Source organism: Oncorhynchus keta, chromosome 14 (genome assembly GCF_023373465.1).
Source record: "Oncorhynchus keta strain PuntledgeMale-10-30-2019 chromosome 14, Oket_V2, whole genome shotgun sequence".
In the NCBI taxonomy this organism is placed as follows: domain Eukaryota; kingdom Metazoa; phylum Chordata; class Actinopteri; order Salmoniformes; family Salmonidae; genus Oncorhynchus; species Oncorhynchus keta.
In genome coordinates this window covers 55,865,984-55,884,835 of record NC_068434.1, presented here as the reverse complement: position 1 = coordinate 55,884,835, position 18,852 = coordinate 55,865,984, and the positions used below count along the sequence as shown (strand labels likewise).

At 41.8% G+C, this 18,852-nt stretch overlaps 2 protein-coding genes across 6 annotated transcripts in view; both read right to left on the bottom strand.

Moving 5' to 3' along the window:
• The window catches only part of LOC127907315 (uncharacterized), a 340,804-nt gene that overhangs the window by 143,271 nt on the left and 178,681 nt on the right, over positions 1-18,852 (bottom strand). The gene's annotated exons all lie outside the window — the stretch shown is intronic.
• Positions 1-18,852, bottom strand: part of brsk2b (BR serine/threonine kinase 2b) — a 182,187-nt gene that overhangs the window by 39,881 nt on the left and 123,454 nt on the right. For all 5 annotated transcript variants that reach the window (XM_052461931.1, XM_052461933.1, XM_052461934.1 and 2 more), the window contains exons 6-9: positions 13,163-13,196; positions 7,028-7,096; positions 5,580-5,726; positions 3,713-3,744 (exon numbers count right to left, since the gene is read on the bottom strand). In XM_052461931.1, the coding sequence (XP_052317891.1) occupies positions 3,713-3,744; positions 5,580-5,726; positions 7,028-7,096; positions 13,163-13,196 (282 nt within the window). The remainder of the gene's footprint in view (positions 1-3,712; positions 3,745-5,579; positions 5,727-7,027; positions 7,097-13,162; positions 13,197-18,852) is intronic.

Sequence of the window (18,852 nt, the reverse complement as noted above, 5' to 3'; positions counted from 1 at the left end):
AGTTAACTGCACCTCAGATAACAGTCCAAATAAATGCTTCCCAGAGTTCAAGTAACAGACACATCTCAATTGTTCAGAGGAGACAGCGTGAATCAGGCCTTCATGCTCAAATTGCTGCAAAGAAACCACTACAAAGGACATCAATAATAAGAAGATACTTGTTTGGGCCAAGAAACATGAGCAATGGACATTAGACCGGTAGATAACTGTCCTTCAGTCTGATGAATTTGAGATTTTTGGTCCAACCGCCGTGTCTTTGTGAGACGCAGAGTAGGTGAACGGATGATCTCTGCATGTGTGGTTCCCACCGTGAAGCATGGAGGAGGAGGTATGATGGTGAAGGGGTTGCTTTGCTGGTGACACTGTCTGTGATTTATTTAGAATTCAAGGCACACTTAACCAGAATGACTACCAAAGCATTCTGCAGCAATACGCCATCCCATTTAGTTTGCACTTAGTGGGACTATCATTTGTTCTTCAACAGGACAATGACCCAAAACACACCTCCAGGCTGCGTAAGGGCTATTTGACTAAGGAGAGTGATGGAGTGCTGCATCAGATGACCTGGCCTCCACAATCACCCAACCTCAACCCAATTGAGATGGTTTGGGATTAGTTTGCCATCAAGGCAAAGGGTGGCTAATACAAAATATATTTTTGATTTGATTAACACTTTTTTGGTTACGACATGATTGCATGTGTTATTTTATAGTTTTGATGTCTTCATTATTATTCTACAGTGTAGAGAAATGTACAAATTAAGAAAAACCCTTGAATGAGTACGTGTGTCCAAACTTTTGATTGGTACTGTATATACACACCCTAAATACAAAACATCACAAATAACCCACAAATAATCCAGTTACATTCCTCCACAAATAAGTCCCCAATCAATACTTTAAATTGCCCGATCGGCACAAGGACATCAAGATCAAATCTGTTTTGAAATTTGTTCCAGAAATACGGTGCATTAAAACTAAAAGCAGATTTACCTAGCTTGGCGGAGACCCTAAGAATCTCAAGAGTTAACCAATCCTGTGAACGGGGAAGGCAACTCAGGTGCTTCAACAGTAAAGTTAGATAAGACCAAAGTTTATGAAGTAGGGCCAGAAATGGAGTAATGTAGAGATATGCGGGCCTTTAGCGATGTCCAGCCAACCTTTCGATACAGGATGCAGTGATAACAAAATGAAGGGCAATATGGTACATGGCATCCAACGGTTTATAAATAGTAGCAGCTGCACCTTGATATATAATATCACCATAATCAAGAACGGATAAAAAGGTTGACAGAATAATCATCACCGGCAACAACGTCGCCTATGGGCACAAACCCACCGTCGCTGGACCAGACAAGACTGGCAAAAAGTGCTCTTCACTGACGAGTCTCAGCATGACAATGCCACCAGCCATACTACTCATTCTGTGCGTGATTTCCTGCAAGACAGGAATGTCAGTGTTCTGCCATGGCCTGCGAAGAGCCCGGATCTCAATCCCATTGAGCACGCCTGGGACCTGTTGGAACGAAGGGTGAGGAAATGTCCAGGACCTTGCAGGTGCCTTGGTGGAAGAGTGGGATAACATCTCACAGCAAGAACGGGAAAATCTGGTGCAGTTCATGAGGAGGAGATGCACTGCAGTACTTAATGCAGCTGGTGGCCACACCAGATACTGACTGTTACTTTTGATTTTGACCCCCCCTTTGTTCAGGGACACGTTATTCCATTTCTGTTAGTCACATGTCTGTGGAACTTGTTGACTTTATGTCTCAGTTGTTGGATCTTGTTATGTTCATACAAATATTTACACATGCTAAGTTTGCTGAAAATAAACCCAGTTGACAGTGAGAAGACGTTTATTTTTAGCTGAGTTTAGATAGGCAACACAGTGGAGTAGAATGCTAATAATGGGAGATATTCAACATGAACTTCATATTTTACAGTGTTAGCAATGACAAAAATACACTACAAAGCTATCAGAATTGTGAAACCACTTTACCGTTAAGTAAAATGTATCCACCAAACATGAAAAAGATATACACTGAACAAAAATATAAATAAAAAATGAGGCCCTAATCAATGGATGTCACATGACTGGGAGTACAGATATGCGTCTGCTGGTCACAGATACCTTAAGAAAAAGGTATGGGTGTGGATCAGATAACCAGTCAGTATCTGGTGTGACCACTAGTCGCCTCATGTGGAACGATCATCATAGAGTGGATCAGGCTGTTGATTGTGGCCTGTGGAATGTTGTCCCACTCTTTTTCAATGGCTGTGTGAAGTTTCTGGATATTGGCAGGAACTGGTCCGCGCTGTCGTACACGTTGATCCAGAGCATCCCAAACATGCTCAATGGGTGACATGTCTGGTGAGTATACAGCCCATGGAAGAAATGGTTACATTTTCAGCTTCCAGTAAATGTGTGACAAGGGGCCATGCATTATCGTGCTGAAACATGAGGTGATGGCGCCGGATGAATGGCAAGACAATGGGCCTCAGGATCTCGTCACAGTATCTCTGTGCATTCAAATTGCCATCGATGAAATGCAATTGTGTTTGTTGTCCATAGCTTATGCCTGGCCATACCAGAAATTCTGCAGTTTTATCAGCTGTCCGTGGAGCTGGTCTCAGATGATCCTGCCGGTGAAGAAGCCTGACGTGGAGGTCCTGGGCTGTCGCGGTTACACATGGTCTGTGGTTGTGCGGCTGGTTCGTCTTACTGACAAATTCTCTAAAACGATGTTGGAGGCGGCTTATGGTGGAAGAATTCACATTCAATTCTCTGGCAACAGCTCCGGTGGACATTCCTGCAATCATCATGCCAATTGCACGCTCCCTCAAAACTTGAGACATCTGTGGCATTGTGTTGTATGACAAAACTGCACATTTTAGAGTGGCCTTTTATTGTCCCCAGTGCAAGGTGGACCCGTGTAATGATCATGCTGTTTTATCAGCTTGTTGATATGCCACTCCTGTCAGGTGGATTCATTATCTTGAGAAATGCTCTAACAGGGATGTGAACAAATTTGTGCACAAAAATGAGAGAAATAAGCTTTTAGTGTGTATGAAAATGTCTGGGATCTTTTAATTCAGCTCTTGAGACATGGGACCAACACTTGACCATGTTGCGTTTATATTTTTGATCAGTAAACACTCTCGTAGATTGCTAAATAGCAATGATGAACTGACATAATGTAGCAATGAGCAACGCACGTTATTACATTGCTGAACAGTAGAACGGCCCTTGGCAATTGTCTGAGAGGAGGTATTTAAAGCCTGCATTGATAAGGCCAAGCCATTTAGGAACAGAACAGAGTTCCATTAAAACTAAGAACATCATTGTCTTTTATGTTCAGGTGGCGTGTTGGGAAACTACTAGAGCGCAGCAGAAAATAGACCCCTCACATCTGTCCTAATGGACCTACCTTCTCTTACTATAAAGGCTGCAAAAAAGTTTGACTTTAGCCTCCATTAGTTCCCATTGCCTAATTTAGCCTATGTAAGTGCAATACTTTTATCTACTGACCCTTTAAAAAAAAAAAATATATATATATATATATATATATATATATCTGCTCCATTTTGTAAATTAAATTACATTTCACTGATGAAAGTACATAGCGCATACATCTAGTAGAGTATGCACAAAACAGCCAGTCGTATGCATGTTCACACACAAACACACACACACAGAAAGGAGCTGTACTCACATGTACCAGTTGTGCTTCTGGATCTGCTCCAACTGTCGAGACACACAGGAAGAGGAAAAAAACATTGTGTTAATGACACAGCATGTGAAACAGGTGCTGTGACAGACAGACGGACGAGTGAACACAGCAACATGCCTTATCTGTTCTTACTGTATGTGTTACGACACACTTACTACTTCTAGAAACAACCCAGTCTTTACCTACAGTAGTGACAAAACAATATAATACACTAAATGTACAAAAGTATCGTGACATCTCTTCAAATGAGTGGATTAGTCTATTTCAGCCACACTCTTTGCTGACAGGTGTATAAAATAGAGCACACAGCAATGCGATCTCCATCGACTAACATTGGCAGTAGAACGACCTTACTGAACAACTCAGTGACTTTCAACATGGCACCGTCAATGGAGGCCACCTTTCCGACCAGTCACATTTTTCACATTTCTGTCCTGCTAGAGCTGCCCCGCTGAACTGTAAGTGATGTTATTGTAAAGTGGAAATGTCTAGGAGCAACATAACATCCACCTTTGGTGGAGGAGGAATAATGGTCTGGGGCTGTTTTTCATGTTTTGGGCTAGGCCCCTTAACGCTACAGCATACAATGACATTCTAGACGATTCTGTGCTTACAACTTTGATGTGGAAGAACATGACTGGCCTGCACAGAGCTCTGACCTCAACCCCATCAAGCACCTTTGGGGTGAATTGGAATGCCGACACGAGCCAGGCCTAATCGCCCAACATCAGTGCCCGACCTCACTAATGCTCTCGTGGCTGAATGGAAGCAAGTCCCAGCAGGCAATGTTGCAACATCTAGTGGAAAGCCTTCCAAGAAGAGTGGAGGCTGTTATAGCAGCAAAAGGGGGGGACCAACTCCATATTAATGCCCATAATTTTGGAAGGAGATGTTCAACGTGCAAGACGTCCACATACTTTTGCTCATGTAGTGTATATTCATTTTTATTTCTATGGTCCTTCCACTTACTTCAATACATAGAAAGAAGAAGAAAAAAACACATTACAGCATTAATATTCATATTATTTGTCGAGTAGATTAAACAGAGAGAAATCCAGATGAGTGAGGGACACTTAAGACGTTGGGCAACTGGGAAAGCACCGTCTATTTGACAGAAAACTCTTAATGCTGATGTGAGTGAGAGTTCATCTAATAAACTGTTAGAGGAAGTCACACTGTAGCCGTGGGAGGGTTTCAAGTGCCGCCTGTCTGTGTCTCAGACGTCTGAACCAAACAGACAGAGTCAATGGGATTACTGTCTAGAGTCTATATCCAGAGAGGAGGTTTCCCGGACCCAGATTAAGCCTACTGCTGGACAAAATGACATGGTAACTGTAGAAAACCCATTACAAGTGCTTTTTAAATCCAGGAATACTCTTAATCTGAGCATGAGAAACTGCCTCTGAGTGTCTTTTAGTCTAAATCAGGGGGAAGATGGCTCCCTTTCTCTACAGTGATAAGTGATTTCTGCTTTACTAGTACTGTGGGTGAGAGCTGGGGGAGATGCTCTGATTTACACTGCGGTGGTAAATATTTTGTGGTAATAAAGTGAGATGGAATTGTTTGTTACATTTATATCTGCTTAGGCCCTTTACCAGTTGCCCCCTGTATTGATTGAAAACCAATTTACCTTTCACCTGAACGTGAACAAATGTAGCATTGAGTGCATCTTCAAGCTGGAACAAGGGTGTTGGGAACATACATCTGATCCGAGGCCTGATTTTAGCGGTAGATTAGGTGGGCCATAATCTAAATTGATGCTAGAGCAGATATTAAGGGAATTGTCGACCTGAAATAAGGGGGTTACGAACATACATCTGATCCCAGAGCTGATCTTAGAGGAATGTACCGTGAGTCTCTTAGTGGCATCCACCTCGATCATGCCCCGGAGGAGGTTCTGACAGTCTGGGGGGATGAAGTGGGGCATGTGGAAAACACCCAACTTCACTTTCTCCAGCAGGTTTCTCAGGTTGTCATCGTCAAATGGCAGGGCGCCCTGAGATCGATAAGATTTTATTCACAATTCCGGCCAGCCAAGTGATACACTGCATTCAAATCATCAAGGATAACACACACACAACAACCTCTGAACACAAGAGAGGAGCATTAATACCAGAATGATGCTCAAGTTCCGGTGAAGATTTCTCTAATGGCTGGTCTACAGGACCCACTTAAAGCCTAGTCCTTGGACGAAAAAGAAAGTTCAACGGAGATTCCCGTTACCCAATTGAAAGTGTTTCCTAGTCCAAGACTAGCCTTAATATGTGTCGGGGAAACCGGCCGTATGTGATGTCACTCAGTAAGTCGGAATTGAAAATCTAGAGCCATGACCAAAGTAGAAAAGTGTAAAGAGTGCCAGGTGAGACTGTACTGTGTGCATCTGACAAGGACAAACAATAAGGTTATTGTTGTTAGCCAAGGGAATACGTATTACTCATGGCAGTCAATGTAGGACTATCGAGCCAGCCTTCTTCAAAATCTCTAATATGAATGGCTTTCAAGAGACACTAGGCAAGGCAATACACGAGCATTACTCATGACAATCAGTGAAGGTCTATCTGACATTTGGAACAGGCAGAGTATTCACACTTCTATGGATTAGAGGTGTAGTTTATGATAGCATGACTGATAGGGTCTCTTCCCATCTCAACATATCTTCATCTTGGAGAAATAATTGATGGCCATATTGACAAAAAAAATGGAGAAACCCTCACACACAGACACACACAGCCTATTATTTCCTTTGTTCTCGGCTTCCCCACTTTATCACTGTCTAATCAGAGCGGTGTGTGAATGCTGATGACACAGGCTCTGATTAACGAGCATGTGTGTGTCAGTACAAAGCTGACAGTCAGGCCAGCCCAGGAAATCCCTGCTCCAATCAGAAACATGATGAATCAACCAATCATGTGGGGATGAAAGATGGAGGGTGCTGATTTAATTTTACAGTCCTGATCCAATAATCTAATGTCATCTTTCACTAACATTCTCTACAGACAAGATCTGGAATCACAGGCCATTGGCAAGAAGTTTGTTTTCCCACATTTATTAAGTTATGTCTCTAAACCTTGTCCTGCCCCTTACGTCAAATTATATTTAAAATCATAATGAAGACATTTATGCAAGTCACTGTAGACCAAAGCCAGCGAGTCACTGAGGTGCAGCTACCTATGAAGACGTATTGTGTCACCAGCAGCTACGTCCCCCTGTCACTTTAACCCGCATCAAACCACAACACTAACTCAACGGCACGTGTCAGGGTCATCGTCAGGGCAACGGCAGCTGTCAATCACTCACCACTAAAAGTGCAAAGAGGATGACCCCGCAGCTCCACACGTCTGCTTTCCTCCCGTCGTACTTCTCCCCCTGAGAGAGAGACACAGCGAGAGAGAGAAAGAGAAAGAAAGAGGGCGAGGAAGGGAGAGTGAGACAGAGCGATAATGACAGATCAAAAAAAGAGTGAAAGATGTAATCAATTATGCCTTTTGTTATGGGCTATAAATTCTATAGATGAGCTATACATTCCACGTTATTTTTATGAACTGAAAACCTTTAAAACTTCACCCTTGGGTGAGTTGGTGTTTACAGTGCCTTCAGAAAGTATTAATGCCCCTTGACTTATTACACAATTTGTTACATTAGCTTTAATATTGCGCATAGATTGTAGCTTCCATCAATGTAATTGTCTGCATCATTTCCAATCCCCCATTTTTAAGAAAATATCTAAACAAGGCCAGTTTTATTGATTCTTTAATGAGAACAACAGTTTTCAGCTGTGTTAACATAATTGCAAAAGGGTTTTCTAATGATCAATTAGCCTTTTAAAATGATAAACTTGGATTAGCTAACACAACGTGCCATTGGAACACAGGAGTATTAGTTGCAGATAATGGGCCTCTGTACGCCTATGTAGATATTCCATGACAAAATCTGCCATTTCCAGCTACAACAATCATTTACAACATTAACAATGTCTGCACTATATTTCTGATCAATTTGATGTTATTTTAATGGACAACAAAGTGCTTTTCTTTCAAAAACGAGGACATTTCTAAGTGACCACAAACTTTTGAAGGGTAGTGTACAGTGGGGCAAAAAAGTATTTAGTCATCCACCAATTGTGCAAGATCTCCCACTTAAAAAGATGAGAGGCCTGTAATTTTCATCATAGGTACACTTCAACTATGACAGACAAAATTAGAAAAATAAATCCAGAAAATCGCATTGGAGGATTTTTTATGAATTTATTTGCAAATTATGGTGGAAAATAAGTATTTGGTCACCTACAAAACAAGCAAGATGTCTGGCTCTCACAGACCTGTAACTTCTTCTTTAAGAGGCTCCTCTGTCCTCCACTCGTTACCTGTATTAATGGCACCTGTTTGAACGTGTTATCAGTATAAAAGACACCTGTCCACAACCTCAAACAGTCACACTCCAAACTCCACCATGGCCAAGACCAAAGAGCTGTCAAAGGACACCAGAAACAAAATAGGTAAGCAGCTTGGTTTGAAGAAATCAACTGTGGGAGCAATTATTAGGAAATGGAAGACATACAAGACCACTGATAATCTCCCTCGATCTGGGGCTCCACGCAAGATCTCACCCCGTGGGGTCAAAATGATCACAAGAACGGTGAGCAAAAATCCCAGAAGCACTCGGGGGGACCTAGTGAATGACCTGCAGAGAGCTGGGACCAAAGTAACAAAGCCTACCATCAGTAACAAAATACACCGCCAGGGACTCAAATCCTGCAGTGCCAGACGTGTCCCCCTGCTTAAGCCAGTACATGTCCAGGCCCGTCTGAAGTTTGCTAGAGAGCATTTGGATGATCCAGAAGAAGATTGGGAGAATGTCATATGGTCAGATGAAACCAAAATATAACTTTTTGGTAAAAACTCAACTCGTCGTGTTTGGAGGACAAAGAATGCTGCATCCAAAGAACACTATACCTACTGTGAAGCATGGGGGTGGAAACATCATGCTTTGGGGCTGTTTTTCTGCAAAGGGATCAGGACGACTGATTCGTGTAAAGGAAAGAATGAATGGGGCCATGTATCGTGAGATTTTGAGTGAAAACCTCATTCCATCAGCAAGGGCATTGAAGATGAAACGTGGCTGGGTCTTTCAGCATGACAATGATCCCAAACACACCGCCCGGGCAATGAAGGAGTGGCTTCGTAAGAAGCATTTCAAGGCCCTGGAGTGGCCTAGCCAGTCTCCAGATCTCAACCCCATAGAAAATCTTTGGAGGGAGTTGAAAGTCCGTGTTGCCCAGCAACAGCCCCAAAACATCACTGCTCTAGAGGAGACCTGCATGTAGGAATGGGCCAAAATACCAGCAACAGTGTGTGAAAACCTTGTGAAGACTTACAGAAAACGTTTGATCTCTGTCATTGCCAACAAAGGGTATATAACAAAGTATTGAGATAAACTTTTGTTATAGACCAAATATTTTATTTTATATTTTATATCATTTTCCACCATCATTTGCAAATAAATTAATTAAAAATCCTACAATGATTTTCAGGATTTTTTTCCCTCATTTTGTCTGTCACAGGCCTCTCTCATCTTTTTAAGTGGGGGAATTTGCACAATTGGTGGCTGACTAAATACTTTTTTGCCCCACTGTATATATAAACATGCATACATACAGTACACACATACATACAAATGCACATACATATATACAGTTGAAGTCAGATGTTTACATACACATACAAAAACATTTAAACCCAGTTTTTCAAAATTCCTTATATTTAATCCTACAAATATTTGCCTGTCTTAGGTCAGTTAGGATCACCACTTTATTTTAAGAATGTGAAATGTCAGAATAATATTTCAGCTTTTCTTTGTTTCATCACATTCCCAGTGGGTCAAACGTTTACATACACTCAATTAGTATTTGGTAGCATTGCCTTCAAATTGTTTAACTTGGATCAAATGTTTCGGGTAGCCTTCCACAATATTCCCACAAGTTGGGTGAATTTTGGCCCATTCCTCCTGACAGAGCTGGTGTAACTGAGTCAGGTTTGTAGGCCTTCTTGCTCGCACACAATTTTTCAGTTCTGCCCACAAATTTTCTATAGGATTGAGGTCGGGGCTTTGTGATGGCCACTCCAATACCTTGACTATGTTGTCCATAAGCCATTTTGCCACAACTTTGGAAGTATGCTTGGGGTCATTGTCCATTTGGAAGACCCATTTGCCACCAACCTTTAACTTCCTGACTGATGTCTTGAGATGTTGCTTCAATATATCCACATAATTTCCCTACCTCATGATGCCATCTATTTTGTGAGCGGTCTTTCAGGTTATGTCGATATTGGACTCGTTTTACTGTGGCTATAGATAATTTGGTACCTGTTTTCGTCCAGCATCTTCACAAGGTCCTTTGCTGTTGTTCTGAGATTGATTTGCACGTTTTTCACCAAAGTACGTTTATCTCTAGGAGACAGAACGATTCTCCTTCCTGAATGGTATGATGGCTGCGTGGTCCCATGGTGTTTATACTTGCGTACTATTATTTGCACAGATGAACGTGGTACATTCAGGCGTTTGGAAATTGCTCCCAAGGATGAACTAGACTTCTGGAGGTCTACAATTTTTTTCTTGAGGTCTTGGTTGATTTCTTTTGATTTTCCCATGATGTCAAGCAAAGAGGCACTGAGGTTGTCGGTAGGCCTTGAAATACATCCACAGGTACACCTCCAATTGACTCAAATGAGAAGCTTCTAAAGCCATGGCATCATTTTCTGGAATTTTCCAAGCTGTTTAAAGGCACAGTCAACTTAGTGTATGTAAACTTCTGACCCACTGGAATTGTGTTACAGTGAATTGTGAAATAATCTGTTTGTAAACAATTGTTGAAAAATTTTGCCCCCAACAATTGGCGACTTGCCAAACTATAGTTTGCTAACAATACATTTGTGGAGTGGTTGAAAAACGAGTTTTAATGACTCCGACCTATGTGTATGTAAACTTCGACTTCAACTGTATACATTTTACGGACACAATCTATTTTACAATAGTTCAATTTAGTTTGTTTTTAGTCCTGTCCTTCCTCTATTTCTGATGTCCATCCAGTTTAATTTCTATTTGCCATATATTTGTAAATGTGCGATTTCACAAACGTTCTGAACCTACATTGTTTCTTCCTGTAAAAGTTGCGTCATACTGCAGCACATCTTGCCTGCTGCCTCTAAATTCTATGGCACGTTATTTAATTGTCAGTCATTGTTGGGGCGGCAGGGTAGCCTAGTGTTGGACTAGTAACCGGAAGGTTGCAAGTTCAAATCCCCAAGCTGACAAGGTACAAACCTGTCGTTCTGCCCCTGAACAGGCAGTTAACCCACTGTTCCTAGGCCGTCATTGAAAATAAGAATTTGTTCTTAACTGACTTGCCTAGTAAAATAAAGATACAATTGTTACCATTAATGCTAGTTTGACCACCAGAGGTCATCTTTGAGAAGCATTTGATAGCCTTCAATATATTTTTGTAAGGATATAGTATATGGGACTGATGTTAAGAAATTTGTATTAATTTGATTAATATTAAACTGTTTCTATTCCGAAGAAAAACGTAAAACAAAACCCGTAGTGTTTTGGTCGGGAGTAGGTTACAGTACTAAGAGCATGACATTTCCACACCCTAAATGTAGTCTTCAACTGTGAGAGACGGAATCAAACACAAAAATCCAGAAAATCACATTGAATGATTTTTAAGTAATTAATTTGCATCTTATTGCATGCCTTTCCTTCCAGTTCTCTGCTGCCAATGACTGGAACAAACTACACAAATCACTGAAACTGGAGACTCGTATCTCCATCACTAACTTTAAGCATCAGCTGTCAGAGCAGCTCACAGATTATTGCGCCTGTACATAGCCCATCTGTAAATAGCCCATCCAACTACCTCATCCCCATATTGTTATTTTTTTCCTTTGCACCCCAGTATCTCTACTTTCACATTCATCCTCTGCACATCTATCACTCCAGTGTTAATTGCTAAATTGTAATTACTTCATCCCTACGGCCTATTTATTGCCTTACCTCCCCAATCTTACCTCATTTGCACACACTGTATATAGATTTTTCTATATACAGTCTTGGCCATGTTCTGTTACAATCTCCACCCGGCACAGCCAGAAGAGGACTGGCCACCACACATAGCCTGGTTCCTCTCTAGGTTGCTTCTTAGGTTTTGGCCTTTCTAGGGAGTTTTTCCGAGCCACCCGTGCTTCTACACCTGCATTGCTTGCTGTTTGGGGTTTTAGGCTGGGTTTCTGTACAGCACTTTGAGATATCAGCTGATGGACGAAGGGCTATATGAATACATTTGATTTGATTTGATTTGTGTTATTGACTGTCGGTTTGTTTATTCCATGTGTAACTCTGTGTTGTTGTTTATGTCGCTTTGCTTTATCTTGGCCAGGTTGCAGTTGTAAATGAGAACTTGTTCTCAACTGGCCTACCTGGTTAAATAAAGGTGAAATAAAAAATACAGTAAAAAATTGTAAACAGGTTGCATGTTTGGAATATTTGTATTCCTTACAAACGTCCTTCTTTTCACTCTGTCAATTAGGTCAGTATTGTATTCAATGTAACTTCAATGTTGCTGATCCATCATTAGTTTTCTCCTATCACAGCCATTGTGAAACTCCCTCATTGTGAAACCCCTGAGTGGTTTCATTCCTCTCCGGCAACTGAGTAAGGAAGGACACCTGTATCTTTGTAGTGACTGGGAGTATTGATACACCATCCAAAGTCTAGTTAATAACTTCACCATGCTCAAAGGCATATACAATGTCTGCTTTTTTTTTTACACACATATACAAATAGGGGCCCTTCTTTAGAGGCATTGGAAAACCTCCCTGGTCTATAACCTCTATTATTTTGCATGGAACTTATTATGAGACTTATTGAGTACTTACAACATCTACATTTTATCCATTTTAAATTCAGGCTGTAACAAAAAAGGTCAAGGGGCATGAATACCTTCTGAAAGCACTGTAACTAACCAACTCCATGACAGCTGGCACACAGCACAGTTTTTGTTTCAAGTTTAATTAGTTGTCTGTACGGGATACACCTGGTATACACCGTCCAATGAAATGCTTACTTGCAGGATCCTACCTGATAATGCAAGCACATATCCACCTGGCATACACCTGAATCACAGCTGCACTGTGATGACATAACACGCGTCTGTGTGGCATTGCCACTGCCTGAGGGGCGAAGAGCTGAGAGACGGTTCATTCTATACAGAGCTGAGAGTAGAGCACTCTAAAGTGAATGGTTGGAGGGCACATGGGCTTGTGCTGCAATGCCATTATGGGAGGGGGAGAGAGAGAGAAAAGAGAGAGAAAGAGAGAGGTACAAGGTGAGAGAAATAGAGAGCGAGAGAGAGAGATGGAGAGGGAGTGCACTTACCCTTATGACCTCTGGGCAGGCATAGTGAGGAGATCTGTAAAGTAAGATATGCACAACAGCTTTATACAAGTCAATGCACACACACACACCTAATAAAACGCAGTTACCAGAACATGTGTGCACACACATAAACTCACAAACAATTACCCATACACACACACTATTCTGAACATAAGTAGAGTTAGCTTGAGGAATGCATTACTATCTTGTCTCATCGCTACAACTCCCGTACGGGCTCGGGAGAGGCGAAGGTCGAAAGCCATGCGTCCTCCGAAACACAACCCAACCAAGCCGCACTGCTTCTGAACACAGCGCGCATCCAACACGGAAGCCAACCGCACCAATGTGTCGGAGGAAACACTGTGCACCTGGCGACCTGGTTAGCGTGCACTGCACCCGGCCCACCACAGGAGTCGCAAGTGCGCGATGAGACAAGGATATCCCTACCGGCCAAACCCTCCCTAACCCAGACGACTCTAGGCCAATTGTGCGTCGCCCCATGGACCCACAGTGCTGAGCACAAATAGTGTAGAGGATGAACCAACACTCTACTGAGTGTACTGAAATCTATAGAGGACTTACAGGACACCTTGTCATAACGTAATTGTCATGCGACTAAAAAACTCTGGTTTGAACATACTTACTGTAAAGTACTTAAGTAAAAATATTTCAAAGTACTACTTGGTGTATCTGTACTTTACCTTACTATTTATATTTTTGACAACTTTTACATTTACTCCACTACATTCCTAAAGATAATAATGTACATTTTCCCTGGCACCCAAAGATAATTGTTACATTTCGAAAGCTTAGCAGGACAGGAAAATGATCCAATTCACACACATCAAGAGAGCATCTCTGGTCATCCCTACTGCCTCTTATCTGGTAGACTCGCTAAACACAAAATTATTCGTTTGTAAATTATGTCTGAGTGTGCCTCTGGCTATCCGTAAAATAATAAAACAAGAAAATTGTGCTGTCTGGTTTGCTTAATATAATGAATGTGAAATGATTTATACTTTCACTTTTACTTTTGATACTTAAGAATATTTTAGCAATTACATTTACTTTTGACACTTAAGCATATTTAAAAACAAATACTTTTAGACTTTCACTGAAGTAGTATTTTACTGGGTGACTTTCACGTTTTACCTGACTCATTTTCTATTAAGGTATCTTTACTTAAGTATGACAACTGGATACTTTTTACACCACTGACTTTACTATATGTTTGCATTTCATGCTTAGTTTAGTAGGAAGGTTATTCATCCTTTCGAAGAGGTACGACAGCGGTGTGATCGTTATCAACACATGCCTGTGTGTTCAACACTGGATTTACATGACGACCTAGACTACGAAGTCCCGCTCCCTCCCTGTCCTCCCCGTCCTCTCGCTAATCTTACCATCTAACACCACATACTCATGAATTTCTATTACGCGTGCAAACAGTGTGTGTCGTAAGTATCTGGTCCGTTGGTGTTGTGTGTTATTCATTAATAAAGATACAGTTACTGTGACACACTGACAGAGTGTTGCTGTGCATCTGCCTTGTCCTCAACGCAACACACACATGTAAGGACACACACACACACACACACACACGCACACGCACACGCACGCACGCACGCACGCACGCACGCACGCACGCACACACACACACACACACACACACACACACACACACACACACACACACACACACACACACACATTCTGTAAACACAAGCTTCCTGATTGCCGGAGTCAAATTGAATTACGGTAACTTACGCAAAACCAGTCAATTGGCCCTAGTCAAACAGAGCAGTGTCAGAGCATGCAAACCTAAAACTTTTTTTGAATCACATTGTCTAGAACCACGTGTCCTTAGTTGTATCTAAACGATATTTCATGTTGAACGTTTTTTACATTAGGTACTTCAAAATGAAAGATTCCTCAATGTGTCCTTCATGCAAAGTACAGTCATTTAACCTGATAAAGATTTTATTTCATCATATGTTTATGAAGGTCGGTCAGAGGGCAAGAAGAATCTATCACTCTGTGAGAGTGATATTATACCTCTATGAAGCAAGGATAAAAGTTTATATTTTTCCATTTGTCATCATGCCACCTTTAATATTTAACAAATGATATACTGTACCGGTAACTGCCAAAATAACGGAAACACGCGAGTAAACGAGGGAAACAAAGCATAGAATAAATAATTAACAATCATTTGGTGGGTGCTTATATTTGTCCTATTTTACACATGTACAAGTGTGTATTATACATGTACAAGTGTGTATTATACATGTACAAGTGTGTATTATACATGTACAAGTGTGAATTAGAAATGTGTTTTTTGCATATCCCAACTCCCCCTGAGACACCCTCAGAGGGAAGTCTCGAAGAGCCGACAGACACTAGGCAACACAGTGACTGTAGTCTGGTTTCAACGATGGACTGTTTGGGCATAGAGGAACTACATCACTGCCTACCTCGATTTTATTCAAGCGGATAAAGTGGTAGCATATGGCAGTGATGTAGTTCCTCTATGCCAAAATAGTCCATCATTGAAACCAGACTGTAGTCACTGTGTTGCCTAGGGTTTTTTGTTTTTTTTGTACTTTTCAGAGATTGGGGTCATGGCCAGGGTCAGTTATTATCAGCAGCAACCCTGGAGCAATTAAGGCTAAGTGCCTCGCTAGCGACATTTTGGTTACTGGACCAACTCTCTAACTGTTAGGCTACCTGCCGCCCACAAACGAGTGTTAGGAGCTGAGATTGAACCCACGGTCTATGGAGCAGGAGCTCGCTGCTTAGACCACCGCGCCATCCATCCATTGAAAGCAGGTGCTTTATTGAAAGTAGGGCGCGAGTGGTCCCTGAATGGTTTGATGAGCCTGAAAACGATGTAAATCATATGCCATGGCCGTCTCAATCACCAGGTCTTTAAGGTCAGGGCCCTCCGCAAGGCTCACAAAATCATTTTAGACCCAAGCCACCCCCTGTACCCGGACTTTGAACTAGACCACTCTGGGTGGAGGTATAGGGCACCCATCAGCAGGAAAAACAGAACTAGACAATCATTTGTGCCAGGTGTGATATCCCTCCTAATTAACTCGTGCTAATGTTCCTATCGACTCAGTAAGGCCAGCAGGCTAGTCTTAAAAAATAAATAATGTTTTATTGGTATGTAACTGTTATGAAAGTTGCATTGTCAATTTTGTTTTGTATTTAAACGCCACTTTAAAGGTGTACATGACACTGCAACAAAATTTCCCCATGGGGACAATAGAGTCAGTAAGTAAGTAAGTAAGATCTCAACCCAGTTGAAAGCTTATGGGAGATTCTGGAGCGTTTTCCACCACCATCTACAAAATATCAAACGATGGAAATTCTCGTGGAAGAATGGTGTCGCATCCCTCCAATAGAGTTCCTAGACACTTGTAGCATCTGTGCCAAGTGGTGGCCCAACGCCCTATTAAGGCAAATATTGTTGGGGTTTCCTGTATTATGGCATTTACCAGTATATGTACAGTGATTCGAGAGTAAAGTTCCAATGCTACCATTGAATGTGGACCCATGTGACCCCGCAAAAGAAAAACCGCATGTGTCACTATGACAACGGGGCACAGGAAATTATAAAGGCATAATTATACAGCCACAAGGGTCCTTAAGGTCAGGGATGTGACATGGCCGTCGCCTGAATTCAGTGTCTTTGAAAAGGACACCTTGGAACACAGTCACACAGTCTCCAACGTGCTTGTCAGACGCATGACTTTGCCCGAGAAAACAAAGCAAATGTTGTTTTTTTGTACTGTTTTTTTTGGGCTGTTGATTGGTGTTGAGTCATGGCCTCGTTATGTTTGTGCATATGAAATGGGGACAAAGAGCTAAGCCCTCAGCAGAGTTCACCTGGGTTAGCACGTTAGCCTGTCACGCCAACTTCCTACTCTTATCTCCTCTGTCACATTGTGCTGGGCCACACTGTCTGTCTTCCAGATGATAATGGACAGAGACTTAGCATTGCTACATGGCTAATCTGTAAAGATGCAGGGTAGGCTATACTGGCCCTGGTTATCTGGGCTAAAGATCTTACTGACCGCGCGCACACACACGTGGACACAAACACATATACAGGTACAAACACACACAAGCATGCTCTTATATACACACAGACATAGCTTGAGGACTGTGTAGGGATTGGACACACGCACGCACACAATAGTGGTGCGCGGATCAGCTATTCTTTCACCCGCACCCGCCCGCAATTGCTAATAACCCATCCAGAACCGCCCGACTATGTGTGATAAAGTGACAATCTGAAACCTGCACCTCGACCCTAACCCACTAATATAGAAAATGCACTGCAGGCTACAGTCAGAGAAGGCAAAAATATTTTTGGGGCAGAATTTTTGGGCCTGATTTAGATATGGGGCGGCAGCGTAGCCTAGTGGTTAGAGCGTTGGACTAGTAACCGAAAGGTTGCGAGTTCAAACCCCCGAGCTGACAAGGTACAAATCTGTCGTTCTGCCCCTGAACAGGCAGTTAACCCACTGTTCCTAGGCCGTCATTGAAAATAAGAATGTGTTCTTAACTGACTTGCCTGGTTAAATAAAGGTTAAATAAAATAAAAAATATGCTTCTACTTATATTTTCTGACATTTTGGTAGGACATTTGTGAGTCAACTAGTCTATAATTAGATACGTGTGGCTTCTCTTCTGTCACTAAAATACTAAGAATAATGAATAATGTCATAAATCGATAGAATGAACGGTTCAATCTCGTTGACATCGGTAATGTTCTCTTGTCATCTCTGCTTCTTTCGCGGAGCAAAGACGTTTAGGGGCCGAGGAGAAAATGCAACAAACAATATTAAAAAGGAACGATTTTCTGTGCAAAATGTCCAAATGACATCAGCTTGACCAGTTGTAAAATGGAAAGCTGTGAATGACCCAACACGTTTCTGATCATTTTTTTTAGTTCGGCATAGATGCATATTTTATGTGGAAATTCTTAATTCTGCAGGAGTTAATATTAAGGCTATGTGAGACGTTATAGACCTACAGTCATTGTCCAGATTTCAGTTTACATTCAACCCATCTGAAAAGTAGGCTACAGTTCCCTTGGCGTGTCATAGGCCTATTTGAAGTCCGCGTCTTGTGACTGTCGAATTTGTGCAGAGCCTCACAATCATCACACACTGACATCATCCTCTTTCACCACTTCGCCATTTCTTTCCCAAACATGACTTTTCTGTCCACTCCCTTCTCATTTTCTTTTCTCACAGATTTTCTCTTATTGAACAACATTCTGACATTGTTCATTGTGCCTCCATGGACAACGTTTTCTGCTGTTCCCAAAAGCATTTGGTGAATGGAGTGTAGGCTATTTGGTGAATGGAGTGTAGGCTATTTGGTGAATGGAGTGTAGGCTATTTGGTGAATGGAGTGTAGGCTATTTGGAGAATGGAGTGTAGGCTATTTGGTGAATGGAGTGTAGGCTATTTGGTGAATGGAGTGTAGGCTATTTGGTGAATGGAGTGTAGGCTATTTGGTGAATGGAGTGTAGGCTATTTGGTGAATGGAGTGTAGGCTATTTGGTGAATGGAGTGTAGGCTATTTGGAGAATGGAGTGTAGGCTATTTGGTGAATGGAGTGTAGGCTATTTGGTGTATGGAGTGTAGGCTATTTGGAGAATGGAGTGTAGG